Raw genomic sequence first — 25,382 nt, 5'->3', positions numbered from 1 at the left:
AATTAATAATAGTGAATCCCAGTATTAAACCATGCTTCAGTAGAGTATTACAGAGACGTTATCAAACCTCATTTTTTGTAGGAAGACTCTTAGCACAAGAGTTCAGGCCAGTAACTTGGTGAAATATCTTTGTTCCAATCTCACTTCAAAATATGAGATTGATGTATAAGGCTGAATGCTGAGGTTGTGTGTTAGCCCACGACTGCTAACAGATCAGATGCAACAGATTGCAGTCCACGCAGTAGGTTGGGCTAAGGCCAGGACGTCCATCTCTGAGGGATTATCTTACTTTCATTGGCTTGGGTCACAACCTTAACATGACGTTGATGCAGTGTTTTGGTTTTAACATGTACCACATACCAAAGTGTATTTACACTTTGGTACAAGTGTTGCATACATTTGCTTTGTACCTTTGGGTTTATTTTAACATTTCTCATATAATTTGGAGTGAAGAATCCAAAGGTGAGCTGCAGAATTTGTCTTCACTTTCCAGAACTGACAGTAAACATTATTAAACAATGCCCAGGTATTTTAGGTATCAAATACAATAAAAGAGATTAACTACATTTAGTAAAAAGACTGTTTCCTGTGTTGATGCCACCCATGACAAGAATGTATACCTACACAATCTCTTATCGTTTACAGCAAGTACGTCTCACATAATAGTTACAACAGGTGTTCCACTTTCTGAGGGAATTAATTTTTTTAGACTTACTGGGACATTTGCAGAGAGAGATTGCCAAATCTGTTAGTTATAATGAATGTGATATTATTTAGAGACTTAAATGCAGCCCCAGTCATTTAAGGGAAGGTATTACTTACACTGCTTGAACATGTGGTGGTGTACATTTTTGTATGCGAGTTTTGTAGCCAGTTCCACCAGGTGTGTGACGCTGAGCATCTGCTCACATGAAGTGAGCATTAGTCCCCTGTACAACTTGCTTCAGGAATGCAAATTTGAAGGAGCGGGGCTGGGTAAGCATGTGATTACAGACAGCACTGAGACAACCCCATCTCTGAAATGGAACAAAGCATACATAGTTGGGCTTTCTGGTGCACTTTGCCCCCAATACATTCCACTTAAGCTCTGAATAAAAATGGGAATTCAGAGTTATGCGTTCTCTACTTCTTGTTTATTTTGGCAGGGACTAGTTCTTTGGATCTGTTTTTTGCTTACGTTACTCGTCATTGTATTTCGTTATCCATTTTCCTTAACACCGAGAGTGACTGTGATTTTTATCTGGACTTGCATTTTTGTGAGGGCTCCAAGCTGCCCGTTGTTTTTAATCACTGACTGTTAGATACTTCGTAGGCTCTTGTAACAGTGGAAAGCATCTAAATAAACTGTAGCCTATACTTTGTGGAGCTATGGGATTACAGACTGGATGCTTTTGAGTTGGCATCAGCATATCTTTCAAGTGAAGAGGCTTATTACCACCCCTCTTAATGCCAACCTGTGCCAATTCTTCTCATAGAAATACTGTCTCTATCATGATCCTGTGAGTCCATGGATTTTCTTTCAATATAGCAGTGTTCATGGAGATATAAATTAAAGATGAGCAAGACTGTAAGCTAAATTCTGCTCCTTTACACTACTTCAGTAAATTTTGGATCTACTGTATCAGGCTTGCTATATTTGACTTGGTCAGAAATGAAAGCTGTATAACTTGCTCATTTTTTAGATGGAAGCTTTTTTTTTTCCCAAAAAAATTCAAATTTTCCATGGAAACATGGATTTTTCTGAGGCTATTGTTTTTCTCCTGGGAAAATCAAAACAATATCTCTCAGTCTGGAAAAAAGAAAATAAAATTGACTTAATGTTTTAAGCTAGGAGAAGTCTCAGCTGCTGCAGGGTAGAGATTGTTAGAGCATGCAGCCTTGAACTGTGCTACACAGGAGTTTGTCAAAGTGAAGGTGACAGGAACAGGGAGATAAGCAAGCCAAAAAAAATATTTTTTCATTTTTTTCCTCCAAATATGGAAATTTTCAGAAATTTCTTACTGTGATTTCTTTTTTTTTAATTTGACTTTTTGCCATCATTGAGTCAAGACCAAGATGGAAGTACATTAGGCTTGCAAGATAATAATTTTTCTAATGGTAGAACAGGGAAATAATTTATCATTATCTTCAAAACTTAAGAAGGTTTTTAGTGATCTGTTCCTGTTTTAAATTTTGCTATGAGGCACTTTTTTTATAAAAGACTCTAATGCTCAGCAAATTGATTTCCAAGATTTTCTTGTATTACATAGCAGGTTTTACGTGTCTGTTTACATTAGGAATACTTTATTCATCAAATCTATTCTGTCAGTTAGAGATAAGCTAATAATTTTAAAAGCAAATGTTTTTACTCACTACAAAACTCACTAAAAACAAAAAAAAAAGGTTTGTCTCTTTAATATTTAATTTGTATTTTGGTAAATAGCTAGAAGCTTTGATCGAGAAGCAGCCTGCATTTTCTTCAGTGTTATGTGAATGCAGAGCAGAAGTAGAAAATGCTAGGCTTCTTGGTGAAGTCAATGGCACCGTTAATGTGAACATGGAAAAATTAGTGTATAGCACGACACCGTTAAAGAAACATTCGTGTAACTTCCGAGACTCTGCCTGTTGTGTAGATGTGTTTTGGGAAGGCAGAGGAAGGGAATGGGCACAGGGATGGATGTGGAAGGAATGCTTTTCTGTGGACCTCACTGGGCAGGAGTGCTGAAAGGCAGGAGTCTTTCAGTGGGAATCATGACGAAGGAAGGAGATCTTGCTGAAACTCTAAAGATAAACAGGGAAATATAATGATCCACATTTGCATATGCAAATGTCTTGAGACATAGGTACTGGAAATGGAACCACAGCTAGGGTTGCTTCTTTAGATGCTGACTGTTGTGGGTTTAGGGTACTACACTTATAAATCCAGATCCAGGGACTGCTGCATGTATACATTTGATGTGAAGTCTCATTGAGCTTAGAAATTATGTCTGGGACATAAAAAATTCCTCTCTAATGTAATTTCCTTAATAGTCCACTTGAAATAGCTATCGACTATAAGTACATATATATATTTGGTATTTTTTCTGTGTTAGTGTGCCACATGGAAATCTCCGTTTTCATTTTAAGATGTTACTCATGACTATTGGTTATATTGAAAAGTTCAGACAAACAGCCTGAGTGAAGCCACTCTTAGAAGCAAAATGTACATACAGAGACTCTAAACCACTGTGTTCTGCAAGATTAGGTGTATTTGATTCTTTTTGTTTGTTTTCTAAATCTTTGTGAGAACACTCATGTAACAGAGGTATTCTTGATTGAATTCAGCCAAATCTGTCTTGAGTACTTGACGCAGTACTGGCCCTTTCTTTTTGAACACTTGGCTGTCCTATGCTTTGCAAAGAATCCACGTAAGTGTGTGGTGATTCTATAGAGATTTAAGATTTCGTACTTTATTACAATTCAGAGCTGAAGAATAAATACCAATAAATACAACCTGTGTGAGAAGCTTTTGAACGTTTATTGAGAATACTGACATTGCAGCCTACTGATTTCCATGTTCTACTTGCCTTTGGCGGAGCTTTGCTTTAACCTGTGTATTCTGGTATACATTTTTTTAAAATTTCAGGTGAAAATAAAATTTATTTCAGTTGTCTGATATGTATTGCTCCTTTCAAAAGTGCATTAGGGAAGTACTTTTGATGAGGTTTTCTTCTTGCCTTAGATAGAAGAGTTGGTTTCTAAAGTTTCTTCAAAGGCATGGTTTCAGTGGAGTTACTGCGGTTGGTGCCAGAAGTCTAAGTTATGTGTCTAAATAGTGGTTAGGAAAGATAAGATGACTACAGATAGATTTATTTTATCAGAGCTGTGATACTATATCTGTCTTTGTATTAGGCTTTTACACTGAAAAGGCTACCTCAAGATTTAATGGAGACCTAATCTCCTGCTGAAGGCTTTTTAAGAATAGATTAGACAAATGTCTATATGACTATTTCTGTGCAGGAAGTTGACCTAAGTGTTCTCAACAGAGCTCATTGTGTCTTTTATCTGTGGACCTAAGTGTTCTCAACAGAGCTCATTGTGCCTTTTATCTGGTTTACATTTTCAACACCTATTTCTTTTTATTAATAAAAAAGTATGTAAGCTAGATGGTTGATGATACAGAGGTCTTTTTATTAATAAAAAAGTATGTAAGCTAGATGGTTGATGATACAGAGGACAGATAATTATTACAATGAAACATTATTAGAAAAAAGATTTTTTGGTCATTTTTCAAAGGAATAGCATCTCAATTATTGGGGCAACCAACCTGTCCAGTGAGAGACCTTCTGCACCTTAGGTTCACTTCCTTGTTTCTCTCTCATTTAATTTCTTCATCAAGGCTCTCAGCCAGGAGTATTGTGGACTGGTTTAATTAGTCCCGGAGAGCAAGTTATGAAGGATGTTTTATTTGCTTGCACAGCTCCTTCTTTAAGGTGAGAGGAAAGACTTGTGTGAAGGGTTCATAACAGTAAAGCTATGATCAGAGGACAGGGGGGACCTGGATCCCTGAACCACTTCTGGAACCACCAGTGGGTGGGTAAGCAAGCCTGCTTATCAATACACAAAGAGTTCAATGCCACCTAAATGCTAGCAATTTAATGTCTGGTCTACCCCTAGCCAACCCTGTATTATGGGGATTAAATGTAATTCTTCTCCTTCTTGTCAACTCAAGAGTCACTTTAACTAGGAATGGTATCAAACTACTTTCCCCCTCCATGCTATAAAATGATTTAGGTAACTGATGCCAGGAGACAGTCAATTTTACCCTGTTCCTGGTGGACTGAAGGCAGTTTTAGAGCTGTTATTTGTATTTTTCCTATCTCAAATGACAGCATCAAGGCTCCTGTTTGTTATTTGATTGGGATTTGATGTTTTGCAGCATGCTTCGGGGTGCCCAGTTCCCGTGTGGACTCATCCACAGGTCACAGTCCCTTCTACTGGAGTTCACACAGCAGTTCCAGCCCATCCAGTAGAGCAGCACAGAAACAGCAGCGATGCCCTGGCCATTTGCCAGCCCAAGCGTATGGCCATTGCTGTTATCAAAATGTTCCCAGGCACAGCAGAATAAGATGATAAGCAGGACAGCAAGCAGCAAAAGCAAAAGGCAGCCACTAATGAGCCCTGGACTCTAATTTGCAGTAAGGCAAGCAAGCCTTTTTGTTCAGCAAGTTGTGACATGACTCTTTCTGATATAAATAGACCTTGAGAATAAGGCTCAATAGAAATGGTGCATTTTTCACTCTAACACATTTGACTCTATTTTGGAACTACACTTTTTAGATGTGTTTTTCTAAAAGACAGGACAGTCTACTGGTAATATGCTCAGCTGGTGTAAATTGGTGTATCACCTTTGCCTTCAGAATAGGTGTGCAGCATCAAAAATCTATCACTACCTGGCAAGAGGGGTTGGTGAGTTTTTTTGAAATTTGCATCAGAATCACAAAAGATTATTGTAAAGTGTTATTTGATTAATAAAACTCAGGTCCCTGTAGGGATGCAGCTTTCTTTTGAAGCAGGTGAGGTTTCTAGCAGTTTTGCCTTCTAGGCAATTTCCACAGCATCTGATGACTACTTTCTAGATAAATAACTTAATTCATATACCAGCATGGCTAAATTCTTACTGTTCCACAGTAAAAAGATCGTGTATAATGCAGGATTTAAACTCCAGCAGCTACGTCACATAAACCTGCATATTTGGGCTTTGTAATTCCTCCGTGTTTCATTTTAACAATCAGTAATGCCTTAGCCCAAAGGGATTGAAGCCCGTCCCGAAGAAGATGCACTAACCACACGTTAGCAAAGAGTCTGATGGGATGAGGAAGAGAATAAAAAGCACACTTTTGTCTGATGGTTGTGGGCTTTCTGAAGTAGTGGTGTTATATAGACTGTGTATTGCTGAGAACATTGTTTCCTATGCAGTTGGCTTTCCCCACACCTCACCTAGTCTCTCACCGTTGCCCTGAGAGGGTTTGGTTCAGGCAGCGGTCCTGTCGAGAGGGCTCCAATGTTTCAGCTCTACCCTTTTCACACTGTTTCTTCTGCCATAAACATGTTCAGCAGGAACTTCCCAGAGAGGGAAATGCTGAAGCTTGTTTGCTGCATCAGAGAAAGTGGCATGTAAGAGGGAAGATGCCTCCGGGCATGCTTGTGGTGCCTGTGGCGGGCAGCCCTACCCTGGCTCCATGGGCTGAGGTGAGCATGTGTGGTCCGGCTGCCACCTGGAAGGTCATGGCTACAGCTGAGGGATGTGCTTGAAGGAATATGGCTTTTCTTCCATCAGCTGCCGGCTGACGACAACAAAGGAGTCCTGATTTAAGTTGAAGTGAAATAAAGAGAGCAATGTAGGCCATAAGGAGAAGCAGTGTGAAAAACAGGGAGATGGTCCAAGGCTTCTGAAGAAAGCTTCTCCATCATTGATGGAGATCACCTTGTTTGCATATTGCTGATGATGCGTGAAAGGGAGGAAGAGAGTGATGGGAAATACCTATAGGCTCAGACCTTCCATTTTTTTATGGTTTTAAGTGCCAAAATCTGTAGCTCCTGGTTCTCTAGTTGAAATCGTTTACCTTCCATTTGTCCTCCTGCTTGCAGTGCTTTGGAAGTTACTGTGTGGGGACCCGGCTTTTCAACCAGAAGTTAATCTAAAGAAATATTTCCAGATGGACATTTAGAGTCCCAGAAATGTTTAAGTGAAACCGGTACCCTCTTCTTCAGTAGAGCAACTCCAAGTGTGCAAGTTCAGAAGCAAATTTGCTTTGTATAGTGACCCAAAGAATCAACATCAACCATAAACACAGTGTAACTATCAATGAATGAAATGCAATCTCATCTTTATTGTGCTCTGTCAACAGAATTCAGCAGTGTTTCCTGATTGCAGGGTTTCTATTACGGTATTGTGTTAGGAACAGAGACTGGAGCTGGACGTTCAGCTTGCAGGCTGAGGCTGGCACTCAGGAAATGTGTCGCTCTTGATGAGTGAAGTGAAACGACAAGTCCTCATGAGAGGTCAGGCTTGGCGTTTTGTGATGCCAGTGGTAGGTAGTATTTTCAAGACAGAATGGATTACACTTTGAAAAAAAAATATATATATTTTTTCTTCAAATGCAGTTAGATCAAATTACTAATGCCTATTAAGGGAAAACACCCATGAATATAACTAATGTGAAGAAGTGTTTTAGAAATCTCACAATATCAGCTTCTTCATCCATTTCTGTTTTGATAAATGAGCTATGGGTATGATATTAATCTCTCAAGTAACTCTTCTCTTCATACTGTGTGAAAATAACCCTTAATTGTAGAACACAATAACTTTTCTTCCCTAAATGGCCAAGAAACACAATTCTCTTAAGCAAAGGAGGTTGCCAATATATGGGGAGGGGATTTTTCTTTACTCAGTAACACCGTAAGCAACAGAAGATCTCTTTTTTCAAAACCTCACTTAGTTAAATGAGTTTAAAGTCTCTTTTTGATTAACAAAAACTTGCATGTAAGTAACATGAACATTCATTCTTACAGATAGTCCACAAACCCATGTATAAGGAAAGAAATTGCTGAAGAATGATATTTTTGTTACAGGTTCACTTCAAGCCTGACAGAGTACTTTCCATTATCTGAAGCCTAATACTATAATAGTGTCATAAAAATGTTGTACTTTTTCCTCCTTATTGTATTAATTATGAAAAACATATTGGATTAGGGCTTCACAGTATGGTGACTATTAAGTGGCATAAATATGAAACTAGTGACCAAGAGTTCCTGAATGTTAACTCCAGGTGTGCCACTAACTATCATCTTGAACAAATTGCCTATACCTAATTTGTGATGCTTTTGCTTATACTGAGCAACACCTGCACCTACCAAACAGACTTGTTGATTTCCATAACTTTAAAATGAGTAAAGCAGTACTGGAAGTAAATAGTAACAGGATTCAGCCTGCACTCTCTCTGAGTCATATGTAGTGTTGGTAGGTGGTCTGGTGCAAAGCAACAGACCAATCTGCCATTAAAAAAATACAAAGTTCTCTTTCTGTCCTTTTTTTTTTAACTTTTAGAGCTGAAATTTATATAACTTCAGCATGAAAATGGCTTATTACCTAGTTTGCAGAACCGTGGTCTCTCTTAGAGTGAAATTTAGGCCTTGAAATGGGCTATAAATGGTGTCAGTGATGGCGCTACAGGTGAATTTCAACCTTAGCCCAAAATTTCAAAAATAATAATCTCAGAAGTCAAACTCCTCAATTCTTGTCCAAAATTGGTACATCAGTGCAAATACTCTTGTATCGTGTAGGCTGTGGTTCACTGACAAAGTCCTAAAAAGGTGACCTAATTATTCAAATAGAAAATTCTTTTTGGCATTAACTGAACCTGGAAGTGCTCACCACTTCGGAAAAACAGGTCACGTAGCAACTTAATTTAACATGCACTCAGGAGTTTGATTCTAGACTCTTGGTCTTTTAAATATTCATCAGGCCAGTCCTAATATATAGATCAACAGAGACTGATGTATGCATTGCTGTGAAAAATGCAGCGAGCATATAAATTAGTAAGCATTGAACAAACCAAGTTCATTTCTGAAAAAAAAAGATCTGCACAGCTGCCTGGGTGGGTGTTCTTCAGAAAAGACGAAATGGGTTACCAAAAAAAAACAAAACATGAGCTTCCTCCACTTTGACAATTGTCTTTTGAGTACTTCTTTTGCTGATATTCTTGAGTAGAATCTGTTGGAGGAGGGGTATATTGTTGATCTATAGAAAGAAGATATTAAGTGATAATTGTATACACAAAAAGCTGGAAAAAAGCCTGACAGCATTTATCACTTTGTGGTTTAAACATTTCCAAACTGTAAAGTAAAATAGCAGTCCATATTTAATACCACTTTGGTCTGATACAATACAATTTTTGCATAAATATTGACTAATTAATTTTAAAATATACAGGTGGTATTATGCATGGGTAATAATGCTTTGCTGTTTCCCAAGAATGCTTTGGATATTAATTATATTCTCAAAACACACTGCAGATAAGTACTAGGCATTACCATTATGAATTGGGATCATTTAAGATGTAAAACTGCTGGAGTTGCATAAGTCTTTAAGCACGTTATGAATATTTCAGCAGTCTTCATGCCTGATGTAACCTGAATCAACAGTCATTTCAAAACATATTTATTTTTACAGAATATAGATTGTAATTAATCACATCTTTTGCTGGGGAGGAGGAGAACTGGAACTGACCTCAGACCTTTTGGAAGATCCCTTAAGCTTTAGTTTTTCACTGAGATTCCTCTCAGTCTTATTTTCATATGCAACTCTTTTTCTCTTGCCATGGGGTAAACTGCAAATGTAAGCGGTCGTAGCTCCACTGCCTTCAGTAGAACTGCACCCATTTGTCCAAAGTAAGTGTCTCTCTTCTATCGCTCTGTGATCTCTTTCTTTGCTCAGGAGTGCACAGAGTGGAGTCCTTTCTATATTTTCTGGTTTATCCATCTCCAGAATTGCTTCCTACTTCTTACATTCCTCTGGACCTGAGCATCACCTGTATCCAAAATTCAAGGTTTGCAGAGACAAAGCCAAAAATGGTGTCTCAGCCTGTCATGTACTGAGGAACTGCTTCACTGTTGGAGTTGAAAGAATCACCCATTAAGAACAAGGTTCTTGAGAAAGCATTGATAGTTTGGCCCAGAAGTCATTAACCTGTTTTCTATGTGGATATGAGTACTGTTTGTTCCTGTGTTCAATATTGAATAGCTTTCATTTTTCCTCTCTTTCTGTTGTATTTGACTATGCAGCACTAAAACACTCCAGCAGTTGCCATTCTGTGGGTATAATAGGAAAGCGCTATATTTTACATCCAATTTCGACTTTTAGTCTCATTTTTACATCTTGGGAGACTTCAGTGGAATGTCAGAATGTCAATAAATAGGTCTTTGGAGAATAAGGCTCTAAGACTCCAAAGAAATGCAAGTCATCTATCAAAAGGCTACTGTGAAGCAGTCATTTGAATATATATAATTTATCACATGAAAAATAATTTGAAAATTATTTTATATATGTAAAGCCAGAACACGGAATGGCAGTAGGGAACAAGCAGTACTGTCAGGTGTATGCAAGCAGGCTACCAACTATTCACATTGCCAAGAGGTGAAAGAAGAATTTCTGTAATAAACGCAATCTTATCAACTGGAAGTGTCAGAAGGCGTGAAAAGACTGGGCATATTAATCAATCAAAGTATGACTTTGAGTTATGAACTTGTCATGCGGCTACGAAAATGGAAAATCTAATCATAGACTGTATCAGTCAATGAATTACCACCGTTATATTGCTAAACTCTCATCCGGAATGCCTTATCCATTCTAGTCAGCTTTGTTTCAGAGAGATGAATTCTCACCGGAGCAGGTGCAGGAAAAGGGGAATTAACATAACCAGCAAATGACAATCTACCTCAAGAGACAGGAACTGAATATCATAGTTAAGTGAGTGCTGGGAGCAAATATGCTCTAAATAAATGCAACGTGCAAGTGTGTAAGGGGAGTCGATCAAACCACAGTTACGTGAGGTAAAAAGAAATATTAATTTTAAACTAAAAGGATATTAACTGGCTATGAAAGTCAGAATTTGTCTAGCTGCCTGATGGGTAATGTTCTGGCTGTGGCTTTCAATAGGAGTTGAGGGAAAGCTATAGGGGAAACCACTTGTGTTCTCTTGTGACCTCTAATTGCAGAGATGAGAGTTAATTGACAAAGATCCACTTCACTCTTCTTTGGTACGTCCTCTACTGTAAAGGACCACTTAAAACACTGGCTTACATAACTTCAAAAGCGTGTTGAGGCAGATTATTTGATGACCTTCTTACCATAAAAGTGAAACGTGGATACAATGTGTTCGTTTTTGAGTTTTTTCCATGTTACAAAACCAGTAAGGCAAAGGTACGTGTTCGTTAACCTTTAGCTAGAGTGGTGCCTATGTTAGCGTTAGTATTAGTCCCAGGGTTAGACCCTTTATATTGCTCTGGAACTTAAAAAATTCAAAAGGTACAAGTTAAAGCAGGCTTAGGTCTTAATCCTTGGTATTTGCTGAGACCTAATAAATAAAATGCAGTTTTGTTGACTTTTGATTATAAAAGATGCTGCTGAAGGAAATAATGATAGCCAACCTTTTGACATAATTGTTTCAAGAATGAACCTGCCTACGCTGTTTGTTTCTTAAAATCTTTGGTCCTTAATACCTCAGTGAAAACTTGGATTATATATAAGATGGCAGAACAATAATTTCTCTGAAACTCTAATCCATCTGAACCAATTTGGACATGCTGTACCAAACTGCAAGCTCCCAGTGTGAGTTTAGATCAGATGGGTTGTGTGAAAGTGGTCAGCTATCACCCAACTGGTATGATTGGTATGCAGAATTTATCCTGGAGGCTAGTAATCCCTCTCCAAATACTGCCTTCAGCTCCACACCTGAACCACAGTCTTGTGACCATGGATGAGGACTAACCAGTACCTTTGTGGTTTATGGTACTTTGCGATCGAGGGCATCTGGCAACAAACATCCATTATTAAGTCTTCAAAATCAGTTTTCCATTCTGCCAGATGGGCTGTGTGACCACATACGTGCAGATGTTCCCAGGAGAATGCTGTGGCATACATTTTGGTTCCCTGATACAGCCTCAGTATTTGGGTGAACAAAGCAGCACTCCTTCAGGCTGAAGGACTGCGCCAGTCCCTAGACTTTGTGCCATGTACCCCACACCCTTCCTGACTCCAAGCTGTGGGCATCTCACGTCATGTTCCTGCAGCTTGTGCAGCAGTTTGTTCAGCATTCTTTCTCTTCTCTTCACTTACTTCCTTTTTTTTTTTTTTTTTCCTTTTTCCTCTTACAGATGGACAAAAGAGGAAGAAATCATTAAGAAAGAAACTGGATTCATTAGGGAAGGAGAAGAACAGAGACAAAGGTAAAATAAAATGAGTGCGTATTTACTGATCAGGTCATAGTTTTGCATATGAGATTTCTTTAGTCTTAAATGTGTACTTTCTGGAGTAGGAGAATGTTACTGAGGTCATGTACTGCCTAAGTATTTATTTCCAAGTTGAGAAATACATCTTATTTTTTCTATTTGACATTAGTATAACCCAGATCCCTTCAACTGAAAGGTTATTTCCTGGGAGAAAAGGAGGAGTTAGAGGACTACATCTTTTCTGTATTGCTTTTTCTCCCCATTTTCACCATCCAGTGCAGAGTGCGGTCTGGATAACATGACCCAGTTGTTTACCTCCATTTGCACTCTCCTCTTTCAATTTGCAAAGCACGGGAACCCAGCCCTGCCCAAGCAAGTCAGTTGGTTTGCTGTTCTTTTTTTAACCTTAGGAAAATAGCCATTGTTTAAAGTATTTAAATGCTTCAGTGCTACTGATCAGTTGGATTTTAATAGACTCCATGTGACATGGATTTACAGATATGGTTGCACTTTTTTATTTGGACACTAATCAGCTTTATGGGCTGGGTCCTAATCCACTGGACTTGACCTGTAATTTGCAGCCATTTGAACCAAGTCAAGATGTTGAGACCTGAAAAGTGTCTCTGAAATTGCAGTTTTCTTCAGGAAAGTAATTGTGCATCTAATTTTGCATTCCATCCTGGAAAAGAAGTTCTGGAAAAGTGGTAGTAAAACTCAGTACTAACATGTCAGTTTCACAGACACACAGACGCACAAATTTATAACAAGAGAAGTGATTTCATTAATCTGGTGTTATTGATTGTAATTTAGTTTCGCAGAAGGATTTGAAATCCTGTTGAAAAAAATGAACATCCTCATTTCAAAGTTACTTTAGATATTTGTCAGGAAGAAAATGTTTTCCTTTCAATTTTTGTTTGTTTGGTGACTTCATATATGGGATCATTATTTTCTTGGTTTAAAAATGGCTATGGAAAATATTTGCATTAATCATTCTAAAACTCAAAGTCCCTTGACACATTTGTTTGGATAAATCCAGTGGCCTCCCATGTTGCATTGCGAGTACCAAATCTTTCATTTGTTATGAGAATTACTTGATGTAGAACTGAGCCCAAATGCAGAAAGAGTCTTTAAGGAAGAGGTTTAGTGATTTTTATAGCCACCTTTGGGGAAAAATCTATCTTGTATGGCTCCTGTCAATGCATTACATTTGGCTGCAGTGTAATGAATCAGTCATTACGTTGCTTAGTTTTCTTGGGCTTTTTTCCCCATAGTCCTCCGTGCAGTTAAAAGTGCAAAGCAACATAGTTCTGTGCAAAACCTTCCCTGCTTCTCAGTGAATTTGCCAGGTATTGATCTTCATAGCATTCTGTGAGGTGCTCTTCTGTGTTAGAAATGGGTAACCACTTACTGCTTTATTAAAAAATGTTCTGTCTCTCACAAATTTTTGATGCACTGAAAGCTTTTATCTTTTCCCTGTATGGGTAGGATGATTTTAGTAGTATCCTTTGAATACATTTCATCTATTTTCACATTTTTCATTGCAGTAGCAGATTTTAGCAATATATTGATTTGATAATTCACCAAAGGCTGAATTTTCCTGTGTCACCCAAACCTGGTGGATCTTTGCAATTGCACTTCCAGAACTCCTGTAATGCCTTTTCAGAGCAGTGCCTTGAGAAGTGATAGTTTTCCTTTGGTGATGCATACAAATGCTTAACCTGGAGTTGCTCTTTATTCCTCTAAATTCTCTGTTGCCAAAGATCTTTCAAACAATAGTTTTTCTTACATTGCCTTGCACTCTTTCATTATTTCCTTTCTGCTTGTTTTATTTCAGCTGACCTCAGTTTCTGATAATTACACATCTGTACTGGTTGAGTGCTTACAGATAATATTTTCTGCTGTTACACTTCTGTTCAGGGATTTTTTTGTGTATGTCTACCTTGCATGATAGCATTTATACTCCATTCAGTTAATAACTTTGGGGATATACTTTCTGGTTTTATTCCAATGGATTTTCTGACCGCACTTTGCCGTTTAGGGCTCAGTAGTTGCCCACAGCAAAGGTCAGCACTTTGTACTTACTCATCCTTGTATATATTTATCTACTTCCTGTTTTTCAGCATTGCTCATATCTTCTAGTTCACTATACCCAAGCATTTTTAAAAATCACCGTGCTGATTCTCTTAATTCTAATTCCTTTTTTTTTTTTCATTCTTTGAATTTGAAGCATTTCAAACATGTACCCCTCTGCTTTTATCCTCTTTTCCCCATCTTCCACTGCCTCACTGTCATTTATAGAGATGTCTTACATGCTCTTTCCATGTATAAAATGTTATAGTAGCAACCTCTGAGGGGAAAATACCCCAGAGCTACTCAAACAGCAGAATCTATATTTCCCTCCTTCCTTCAGGATGTACAGTGTCCAGAGGGCCAGGAAGTTGGAAGGAGCCAGGTTCCCAACCAGGCTGTGTCAGCAGAGTGAAAAGCAAGTCATGTTGCCTCTTCTTTGTTGCCAACAACAAATGTGAAGCAAATATAGCCCAGATAGCAACATGGGGCACCCTACTTCTGAGGGTTTCTGTGCATGGTTGTTTCTGGTGTACTCTTCTCTGATTTTCTAAATTACTAAAGATCATCTGCCCCACAGATACTTGCTGAGCAGACTCTTAATGCCTGATGGCAGATGGGATGAACAACCAGGAGGTGCTGGATTGTGTCGTGCGAGGTGTCAGCCTGGCACAATTGGTGAAAGGCGGCTGTTTCCCTGTGGGATGCAGCAGCGCCGGCATCTCCTCTGGTCTCGGGAGTTAAGAGGGACAGCCTCACCCAGCTTTCAGGTGATGAGCGGGGTCTGGAAAGAAGAAAGTAAGGTCTGGTGCTACTGGTCTCCATAAGGATCAGCCCACCATGTTCACATCACCTTCCCTGAACGGTGGTCTCCGTGTCACCCAAAGTCAGAGGTAACCTCCCTCAATGGGTGTGTCACAACGAGCTGGAAGTATTACCCTGATCCGCTCCATGATGTTTTTTTAACAAGTATTTCTACCGTTTATTTTATAAAGAGAGTATATTCCATTTCTGGGCAACCAGTACAAAACAAACACTCCTCACCGTGGACGTGGATGTGCTCACAAAAAAGGCTGGGAGAACTTAACCCACCCAGGCAGGTCCCTAGTCCTCATTCCCATAAGGAATGCCTGCCTTCTGTTTCTTTTTGGGGTTTTGTGGGTGGGTTTTTTTGGTGACTAGTCCAGCTGCACCATTGTGAGAAAAAAATGATGAGACCAGGCCACAGGATGTTGGAGGGCAAGCAGGGAAGCCGATTTCCAGAACACCTTATACAGATGATCTGCATCAGTGCAAACAGCATTTCCATCCCTTCAGCATCACATTTACAAGCTCAGTTACAATTTGAAGAGTATATAATTAACTTCAAATATTTTGAGTTCCCCGTATTCCAGCCTGGGAGACCCCACATACCAGGACAAGTGGCAGCTGAGGCAGCCGTGTTGTTAGGTCTCTCCTGGAGCACATGCCACCTGAAAAATATTTCTTTTGGTTTTGATAGATAGGCACTTGAAGGTTAATCCTGACAATCACACAGCGTTATGTGACCCTGTGTGTGGGCTGCAGCCAAAGATCACCGAGATGTGCCTGGTGCAGGAAGCCACGGAGGTGTAAAAAGAGGCCACCGTGCTGGTCACCAGGGATGCACGATGGAGGCCCTGCTGTGCGGTGAATGAGGCATGAACCTTGCGCAGCTCCTAGTGCGTGTGGTCAGCGTTGTGTCTTTGTCTGTGGGCAGCTCCTGAGAAAGAACAGGGAGTACTTGCATCCTTGATCTTGCCTGGCAGTCCCAATCCTTTAGCACTGAATGTCACCCAGGGCGGGTGTAGACTTCTGGAGTCATTCATTCTGGGGAGGTACCACCTCTCTCCGGTTTGTGCCCAAGACTGTTCTCACCCACCCCACCCCAGCAGGTGGCTGTGCTTAAAAAGCATAACCAAAAGGATATGCTACTTTTTTCTTCTAGGACTATTTGGAGATCTTACTAGTCATATTTTAGGACTTGGTCTGGTCTGTGGAGTTTTTACTCTTTTGGCTTCATGTTTTATTTTAGATAGATCAGTCAATCAACCTGTCTGTGTGTTAATTGAGAGTTTCAGCAAACTGTTAGACTTCTGAAGGCCAACAAAGCCACTAAAGTAGAATTGAATGCACTTTAAATGAGATTCATATCTTTATTTTGTCCTTTTGGACAGGTACATCTGTCCTCATTTCATTACAAGGGGGAAAATTCTAAAACAAGTGTGTTTTCAATTGTTTTTACATCTCTGAGTGACTCACCAGAGCAGGATATAGAAAACTTGCCGGATGTAAAGAGACGAAACAGGAGACCAGCACCCCACCCAGATATTTAAGCAATATTTTCAGCTTTCATCATTCAGTGTCTTTGCTTTCCTCTGCCCAGCCTCCTTGTTATTAATGACCATCATGACTCTCAATTGTGCTGTCTACATATATCTCCAAACATTTGCTTTAGCTGCTGACAAACAGTACTCAGGCTGGAGGAGCGGTCAAATGTCAGTGCTGCTTGGAATAAGAAATTCTCAGGATGCTCTGCATGCTGGCGGCTGGGTACTGTTCCCTTACAAATTCACTGCTAATTTTGATGGCAGCAGAAGCAGAGCCTTCTGTCCATCTCCTGCCAGTGATACGGGGGTCAGCGTCAGCATGCCTACTTGGAAAGCACACACAGGCATTCCTGAGAAAGATGCCTCCCAGAAAGGATTTCTCCTAGAATATTTTATCAGTAAACCAGCTTCATTTTGCCTCGGTTCCAGTAAACCCTACAGGTGAAGTAAGAGACTTGCTCAGAAATAATAATCACTTGCTACATGATTTGTGGAGCAACTGAGAATCAACCCTTTTGCTGATGTTTCTGTGTGGAATGTAAATACTTTTCAGGTTCATCTGTGAGGCCTTAGTGGAGCTGCTCCTTATGCTGGAGTTTCTGAGGCTCTCCTGGTAACTGGCATATGGAGATGAAGCAGTAGATGTTTGATTTTTCCTCAGTTAGAATTCTTGAAAACGTTTTCCATGTTTACTTCTCAAATATGCTCAGTAAATTTTAGAGGTATTTCTTAATGTTTGCGTTTGTTCTTCAGTAATTCAACCTATCATGATGTCAGTGTGCCTTGGCACAGTCTAAGGAGAGCGCTGAATAGATGAAGCTTCTTTTTTATTATAGTTTATCAGAAATGTGTTTTTTTCCAAGCCTTTCCACCACCCCGCTGTGCTTTTAAAAGAACTTCGAAAATGTTTCTCATGCTCTCTAGGCACACAAAAGTGTTTTTTTTAAGCAACACTGTCATATTTTATACTAAAGTCAACTAAAGGACTGAAGAATGTCCCTTTTTTTTTCTTTTTTTTTTTCTTTTCAAAAAAACCAAAGGCCTACCCACAGAAAAAGCCTAAGTAATTAAAAAGGCCTTGTATCACTCCTTGAAGATCTGTGAGCTCCGACTAGCTAGAGAAATGAGTTTCAGCCACAGAAATGATGCTGAGAATGTTATCTTAACTTGGGTCTTCTGAAGTCAGTGCAGAATTTTGATGAACCTTTGGATGGAAAGAGTTTTGCCCTTCCCATTATGGATCAAGGTTTCCATTTTTCTTATTTTCTTGCTTTCATCACTCTCTCTATGGATCCAAAGGAATTAATTTCAGTTAGCAAAACAAAGTTACCCAATCTGGCTAGCTGGGGAGGTTGACTTAAAGACCTTTCTCCATTTAAATATCCCTTTTAAAGGACATTATTCTCTGAGCTGTTTCCCACTCTATTCCTATCATTTAAATAGAGGTAGTACAAGCACCTGAGCAGATCTTGGTCACAGGGTTTTAGCAGCTCAAAACCAGTAGGTAAACTGTGCTTAAGAAAAAAACCCAAAGTACTAAGGAGACTACCCAAAGTTGCTGTATTCTGAAGCTGTTTGCTTTATTAGGATTGAAGGCCTCATTAGGGTCTGGAGCGCAGACCTCACTAGTTCTTAATAGACTGTTATGGTTTGTGGGATGGAAACCACAATCTTCACCAGCTGCAACTTCAGAGAAGTCTTCAAAACTATACTTGGATGGGGTGGCATGAGGCCAAGTAAACTCACCAAATGGGTCAACATCCTGAATATCATCATTTGATTACCAAATAAAAGGATTTCTGATCACTGAAACTCTTATTTGATCTGGCTGGGAGTTCTTCTATAACATGCTGCTTTTTATTAGCAAATGCTGATTTGCCACCACAGAAGGATTTCTTAGAAGCATACTAGTTTTGATCAAACTTTTGTTAAGAAACTTCCCTCTGCTGCAAGATGGACTTTATGGTAAGAGAAATTATGCACTTCTCCAAAATAGCAAATTGTCTCCTTTGCCAGTAAACGCTAAAAACCAGAATGGATCAAAAGGCAAGTCCTTGTGTGCTGCTGGCTAAGGACGTGAGTCTGCGTTTCCAAGCTGATTGCCCAGTCTGCCAGGTTGTTTCGCATTTTTATGTGGTGCTTTCTGCAAAATTTCTTTGTAAGCTGCCCACTCTCCTAATTGAATAAGTGATGAAATTTTTGAGGGGTTTACAGAGAGTAACTACCTTAGTAGCTTTGGCACTCACTTAGTGTGTATACAACAGACCAAAGTTTGAGGCCTTGCTCTAGGGAATGTTTCTTTAAATAAATGAAACATCTCCAACAGTGAGGATTTCCAGCCTACAGCAGTAAATAGGCAGTTGGTACCTTTACCTTGAATGTGAGACCGGAGACTCAAACCTACACATATCTGAGTCAGTGTGCTTTCTCCCTCTTCAATGGGTCGCTAAATACTTTGCATAACTACAACTCTTTTTTTTTTTTTTTTTTTTAATCAATCTGAAATCTCAAAAGGGCTAGCATTTGCTCTGATGAACCTGTCCAGCAAAGAAATTGTTGGGATTGAATACTTCTGAAGAGTTGTGGGCAAAACACACTCACTGCCACCCGACCCCACCACAGAGACTAGTTTTGGTGGGAGCTTGGGGCTGTAGCCAGTCTGTGGAGGGTGCAACCGATTCTCTTGATTTCAACAAACGAACAAAAAGTTGCTGGTTTTGCCAATTCTTCAACCTAGTTACACTGCCAGCCAGCATCACTTCCATCTGTATTTAGTCTGAAAATTAGCCAGTTGGTTTTCATCCAGCTCCCCATCTCTGCCAGACATTGAGAAATCGGGGAAGTGGTTCATGGCCTCTGAGAAGGAGCCCTACAGCAAAGCAGCCTAGAGCAGAGGTTCAGTGTTCTTTCACTGCTCCAAAGGCACCTCGAGCAAGAGCAGTTAAAAAGCTGGCATCCCACACCTGACAGTTTTCAAGGAGGAGCAATACCTACCTCAAAGTATCAGCCTTTACATAACGATGTTGGGGAGAGGGTCATTTTAATGAAATTTTTTTAATGAAACAGTGCTGAGATCTCATCTCCTGCTGATCTTGTCCCAGTTGATCCTAGTACTGTAGGATCAATAGCATCAGCATGCTGTTGGGCATTATGGGTCTACATACTGCTGTCCCATCCTAATTTGAAGCACAAGTGGCTGTGAGCTAAAACCAGAAGTGTTTCTTGTTCAGGATTCCATTTGGCTCAGTGGATCTTCTCAGGAAATATTGTGGATGGATGGATAAATAGGGATGCTGGAGGTAAAACAAAGTACCCAGTTAGACAGCCAGAATGGGAGAGGTTGCAGATGTGTGTTTCAAGCCTGTGGTCTTAAATGTTCATTGGGAGGATAATTCAGAACAGTAGAAGTTTCTAATACTAATACTCTCATCATTTTATAGTCACACTCCACTGTGTGCTGGAGGGACGGGTCTAGCTCTGGTCTGGAACTGGCAATCGCCGCATTGCTTGATGACCATGTGATGATGTTCTTTCTTGTCCTAAATTAAATGCAGATGGTTTTAGATGTCATTCTACTCACAGGTCACCTCCAGACTTGCTTGATATGTGAGGCTCTGCTTCCTGATTTAGTTTTGTCTGGCCACCAAATTTAGTTCATGTCTTAACATTTTGTACTTCTAAAGAGCAGTAATGTTTCTCACCAGACCAAAACAACGGACCCTTGTCTCTTTAGTGTGATAGGCTAGGCTTGTCTTCATTCAAGATTTATAAAATTTACTCTTTTTTTCTTTCAATGCTTTACTTTAATCTTAATGATAATGCAAGCACAGATAAAATTTAAAAGTGTCATCGAAGATATAGTCAGACTTTTAGTCCCAGGAGAAACTTTGGCCTTTAGTCATTTAGACTAATGAGAGGATGAAAAGGGATTTTTCTTTGGGTTGGGGTTTTTTTTGCTGTTTGATTTGGTTTTGGTTTGGTTTTTTTTCTTTTTTTCATACTTTAAATAAATTTGCTTTTAGTCTCTATTGCTTTCTTTATTCCTGATACATGCAGATCTGAAGCTGGAACCTAGTAAAAGTTGCACTTTGTTTTCACCAGAGTAAATAGAGTCTGTAGCTATTTTTTCATTCCATTTGAACAAAAAACTGTTCTGGTTTGCAGTCTGACCCAGTGGTTTTCACTCTACTTATCTCAGGTAGGTCTAGAATTGAAACTTAATGATTGGAGTTTCAGCATTAATAGTTTTTGGTTGATTCATATTAGAGCGCTTTTCTGGTCTGTAAAACATATGAGCATTTTACTTTGAGAGCTGAAGTACATGCTGATTTTGTACATTAGAGTTGTATTGATGCGGGATGGGATTGTGTTCTTTTTGATAATTGAGAGAAACCTTTATTCCCCTGTATATCTATATGTTTATATACATATTTGTAATGTTACAAAGGGCCTTTATACTGATATGCCACTATTCAACTGGTTTAATCTTACCATTATGTTAAAGCAGTATAGTTCTTGTATGTAATTAAAACCATATCCTTGAAGGTGTAGTCTGTATAGTTGAGGCACTTCCAAGCTCCCTGTACAGGTAGGTGCTTCACCTCCTTACCTGTAAAGAGACCCATGCACGTACCTGTACCCCTTGACTCTGGTGCCCTGCACCATTTGTGAGAAAGAAACGTGGTGAAGGGGTCTGAAATATGAGAAAGCTGTGGCAGGGTCCAGCTAGGCTCCTGTGTCTCAGGATTAGGTTAATGGAGCCTCTGACAGCCATCTGCACCACATAGATGTAGCCAAAGGTGTCTCTGACTTCCAGCTGCTTTTAGTGAAAGTTATGATCTTAATTGGATCAGTTAATTTTCTAAGATTCTGTGTGGTGTTATCTTGCATGATCCAACTGGAAACAGGATTTGCACTACAATTACCTGGCACGTATCCACTATTATTTTATTCTCTGAATTTTGTTATTATTATTATTATTATGCAGTCCAGTACCTCATTGGAATTATTATATATTTAAAGGGACTTCAGATTGATTTTCTTTTTAACAGCCTAATACTTAATTGTTTTTGTACTAAATAAATATCAGATGTTCAGTAAATATTATTTTTTTTCGTTGTTACAGAATTTATTCCCCAGGCTTTTGGAATGCCGTTGTCCCAAGTGATTGCTAATGACCGGGCCTACAAGCTCAAGCAAGATTCTCAGCGAGAAGAGCAAAAAGATGTTTCAGATTTTGTGGCCTTTCTCTTACCATTTGGAACTAAAAGGCAGAACAAAGAACTTTCAAGCAGTAACTCATCTCTTAGCTCAACCTCAGAAACACCGAACGAATCCACTTCCCCTAACACACCCGAGCCAGCGCCACGAGCAAGGAGGCGTGTAAGTAGACCCGTCACAATATGGTGCACGCCGGTTGCTCCAGAGGGTCTAGCTGGGGCAGAAAAAAAAACCTTTTGTGTCTGTGGATTGTGGAGTATTTCTTCTGTCATCTTCAAACAGTGATATTTTTTCAGGTGGAAGCTGGCTTGGTCAACACCAGAAAATTCTAACTCCAGTGGAAATCTTCTTTCTCTGGTGTTGACAGGAAAAGGTCATATGGACTGTGCAGGCCTTACAGATCACAAAGTGACAGAGAGATTATTTAGAAGTCTTCCTGTTCACTTCCTTTACCTGTCTCCTTCTGTTTAGGTCTTTTAGATTCAACAAATTCCATCTGTCTTCAACTTCATTTTTTCAGCTGGGGGAGACTAAACCTGTGCGATTGATGTATATATATGCTTTTGTTAATTTAGCTCCATAAACTTGGAAATAAATCTAAATATGAGTAAAAATCCCTACGGCCCAATTCTGATCATGTCCTCAGCGGTAAGAAAGAAGTTGTCAAAGTAAATTTCTACCCGGCTTTTCAAAGGAAATTTATGTATGCAGGTTACGAAAATGCAGTTGGCAGCAGAACACAAGTAGGATAGTTTGGACTGGATGTTAATCCTGCATGTAAGATAGGTACCTCATAGACCACTTATTTGCAGGGTTCTGTTCCTTGTAAGTAAGTTTTATGCCCTGAGCTTTACAGTTTTCCAGTACTGCAGATACTACCAGTATTAGAATTTTAAAATATTTTTTTTGTTACCATTTAGAGATTCTAAATTTACCACTTTTTAATTCTGTTTGCAATGGAGGGAGAAAAAAAATGCATAATTAAATAATTTCAATAAAAACCCCTGTTAAGTACTGAGAAAGAATTTGGGGTATAAGAACAGAACCTGGAAAATATTTTCTTAGGATCTGCACCTTCTTATCCCTAGGATGAAGCTTGCTTCAGATAAACGCTATGTAGGGCTCTTCAAACCACAGTGCTAAGAGGGGTAGAACTGTAATAAATTGCAAATTAGGAGAAGATTGAAGAGCCCCGTGACCTGCCATCTTTCCCTCCAGCTGTCAGCTGAATCTTAATCTTGAAGTGCCTGCATTCTATCTAAAAATAGCTGAGGGCATGATATTTGAAGATGTTTGCATTCTTATATACGCACAATGCACATCTATTGGCCTGTCCAGACCGTACGAACAGGCAGTTGTGTTCACACAGAAGTGTGAAGTACACTTGAATGTAAGTGCAAAGGGAAACCCGCCAACTTCTTTCAGAATTTGGCATAGGTAGTGAAAAAATAGAAATTCACCTTGGCTTCAGAACCTGTTTACATGTGAGGGAAAGATAATTCATGTGTCCAGATACGGGTCATCTGCTGTTCTTTTCACTGAGTGTGATAAGATCTCTGACATGCATTTGACCAGCCAGCAAGCAGGAGGAACCTGGATCCTTTGTTACATCCAAGGGATAGAGTTCCATCAGGACCAAGTTCCAACCTTATGGGGGTTTTGCTTATTTAGTTTGGGTTTTTTTTTTGTTAATACCAGGATTGCAGCTTTCAGGGTGTTGAATTTGAGCCTTTAGTCCGTAGTCATAAGGATGCAATAGCACATGGTTCACCTACAGAGAAGTAAGAGTAGACTAAGGTGGGCAGGGTGACATGGAGGGAACGAACCTCAGTTATTCAATAACATACTTCCTGAATTCTCAATTATTTAACATTAATACCAGCTCATGCCCATAACTTGTCTGTCATTGGCCTTTATACTTCTGCTTATCATTGTACCTACTCTACTCCCCTGAGTTTTTTAGGGGATGGTAAGGAAGCCCGCACTTACCTTTTATCTCTTGGGCAGTGTTGCACTGTTTATTTTCAACTATATCAAGGCGAATGCTTTGAAAAAATTGTTTCATTAGTATGCAATTGATAAGTTTTTCACATAAATGCTGCACAGACACCTGGAGTGCAGTCCCCTTAAACTTAAATTGGAGGGATTATTTATCGCTGTACCATTCACTTCTTTGCAACTTTCATATGTTCTAGTGAGTCTTTAAGCACTCAGCTGAGGCTTTCAGTAAGGGATATAAGGTAATGCTGGCTGCAGAGCTCATGATATGAGTGCTGTGGTTATCTTTCCTCCAAGAGGTAGACAAAGATCACTGTTGCTGCATTTTCTGTGTAGGATTTTTGCCCAGCGGTTAGAAGTTGAGACCCTGGTCATCCAGCAAGGCATTTTCTGTTTGCTTATTATAGAGAATATTCTGATGTTCTGTTAAAATATTACATATATATATATATAATGCAGCCAAAATTGTTCAAGTATCAAGAGCTCAGCCATATTGCTTTACTGCTCACATAGCATAGTGTATGGAGTGAAAATGGATCTGCCATGGATAGTACTTGATCCCGTGCATACTCTGTAATATTGCTTATCTTTTTGAAAGAGAAAAGCTGTCTGTAACCCTTAAAAACTAAAGAAAAGCTTCATCTGACCTTCATTCCATACCTCTCCCTCTGCCTTCACTTTCTTTTTGCTCTTTCAATCTCCTCTTTAATCTCCGCTTTACTTCTGTTTCTACATGTTTCTGCATGCTTAGCTTAAGATTTGGCTGACTTATTTAGTTTTTTAGCTTTTCATGGTGGAGGAAGGACTGATATCCCTTGTGTGTAAAGGTAATGCCTAGTAGATGGAACGTGATTTTTCTTCAATTGCTGGGCATTGCAGTCCAAGTGACACTGTGTCTGTATTAATGGTCCTGAAGTAGTGGACAGCAACATGCATGAAGGGCAATGAAGGACAAGGTGCATGAAGGGCAACGTGCATTAGAAGGGCAACAAAGCTGGTGAGGGGTCTGGAGCACAAGTCTTACGAGGAGAGGCTGAGGGAGCTGAGGTTATTCTGCCTAGAGAAAAGGAGGCTGAGGGGAGACTTTATTGCTCTCTACAACTACCTGAAAGGAGGATGTAGAGAGGCAGGGATCAGTCTCTTCTCCCAAGTCACAGGCAACAGGACAAGAGGAAATGGCCTCAAATTGCTCCAGGGGAGGTTAAGGTTGGATATTAGGAAAAATTTTTACACTGAAAGGGTTATTAAGCATTGGAATGGGCTGCCCAGGGAAGTGGTTGAGGCACCGTCTTTGAAGGTGTTCAAAAGACAGGTTGACATGGTGCTGGGGGACATGGTTTAGTGATGTTGCCCAGGGAAGTTGTGGATGCCTCATCCCTGGAAGTGTTCAAGGCTAGGCTGGATGGGGCTTTGAGCAACCTGGTCTAGTGGGAGGTGTCCCTGCCCATGGCACGGGGGTTGGAACTAGATGATCTTTAAGGTCCCTTCCAACCCAAACCATTCTGTGATTCTATGATGCTATGATTCTATATTTTTTTTGTCAGAGTTAGGTTGATGGTTGGACTAGATGATCTTGAAGGTCCCTTCCAACCTAGATGATTCTATGATTCTGTGATTTCCTGCATCATTCCTCAGCAGTCGTATAGGTCTAGCTAAGCCCAAACTAGTAGCTCTGGCTGAGTTTGAGCTGGATCCAGGGAGTTTGTTGGTAGTGTTTACTTGTGAGCTTTGACGTTTAAAATCAGATGTGACCTGGGCTTGGTATTGCCAAGCAGTGCT

At 39.7% G+C, this 25,382-nt stretch overlaps 1 protein-coding gene across 5 annotated transcripts in view; it reads left to right on the top strand.

Annotated features, from left to right (window-relative positions):
* ARHGAP6 (Rho GTPase activating protein 6) overlaps positions 1-25,382 on the top strand; it is a 366,400-nt gene that overhangs the window by 310,466 nt on the left and 30,552 nt on the right. For all 5 annotated transcript variants that reach the window (XM_014960401.1, XM_014960396.1, XM_014960398.1 and 2 more), the window contains exons 3-4: positions 11,896-11,967; positions 21,511-21,767. In XM_014960401.1, the coding sequence (XP_014815887.1) occupies positions 11,896-11,967; positions 21,511-21,767 (329 nt within the window). The remainder of the gene's footprint in view (positions 1-11,895; positions 11,968-21,510; positions 21,768-25,382) is intronic.

This window comes from Calidris pugnax, unplaced genomic scaffold (assembly GCF_001431845.1).
Source record: "Calidris pugnax isolate Ruff unplaced genomic scaffold, ASM143184v1 scaffold188, whole genome shotgun sequence".
NCBI classification, from domain to species: Eukaryota; Metazoa; Chordata; class Aves; order Charadriiformes; family Scolopacidae; genus Calidris; species Calidris pugnax.
The sequence above is the reverse complement of the archived record's forward strand: the minus strand, read 5'-3'. Positions and strand labels throughout refer to the sequence as shown.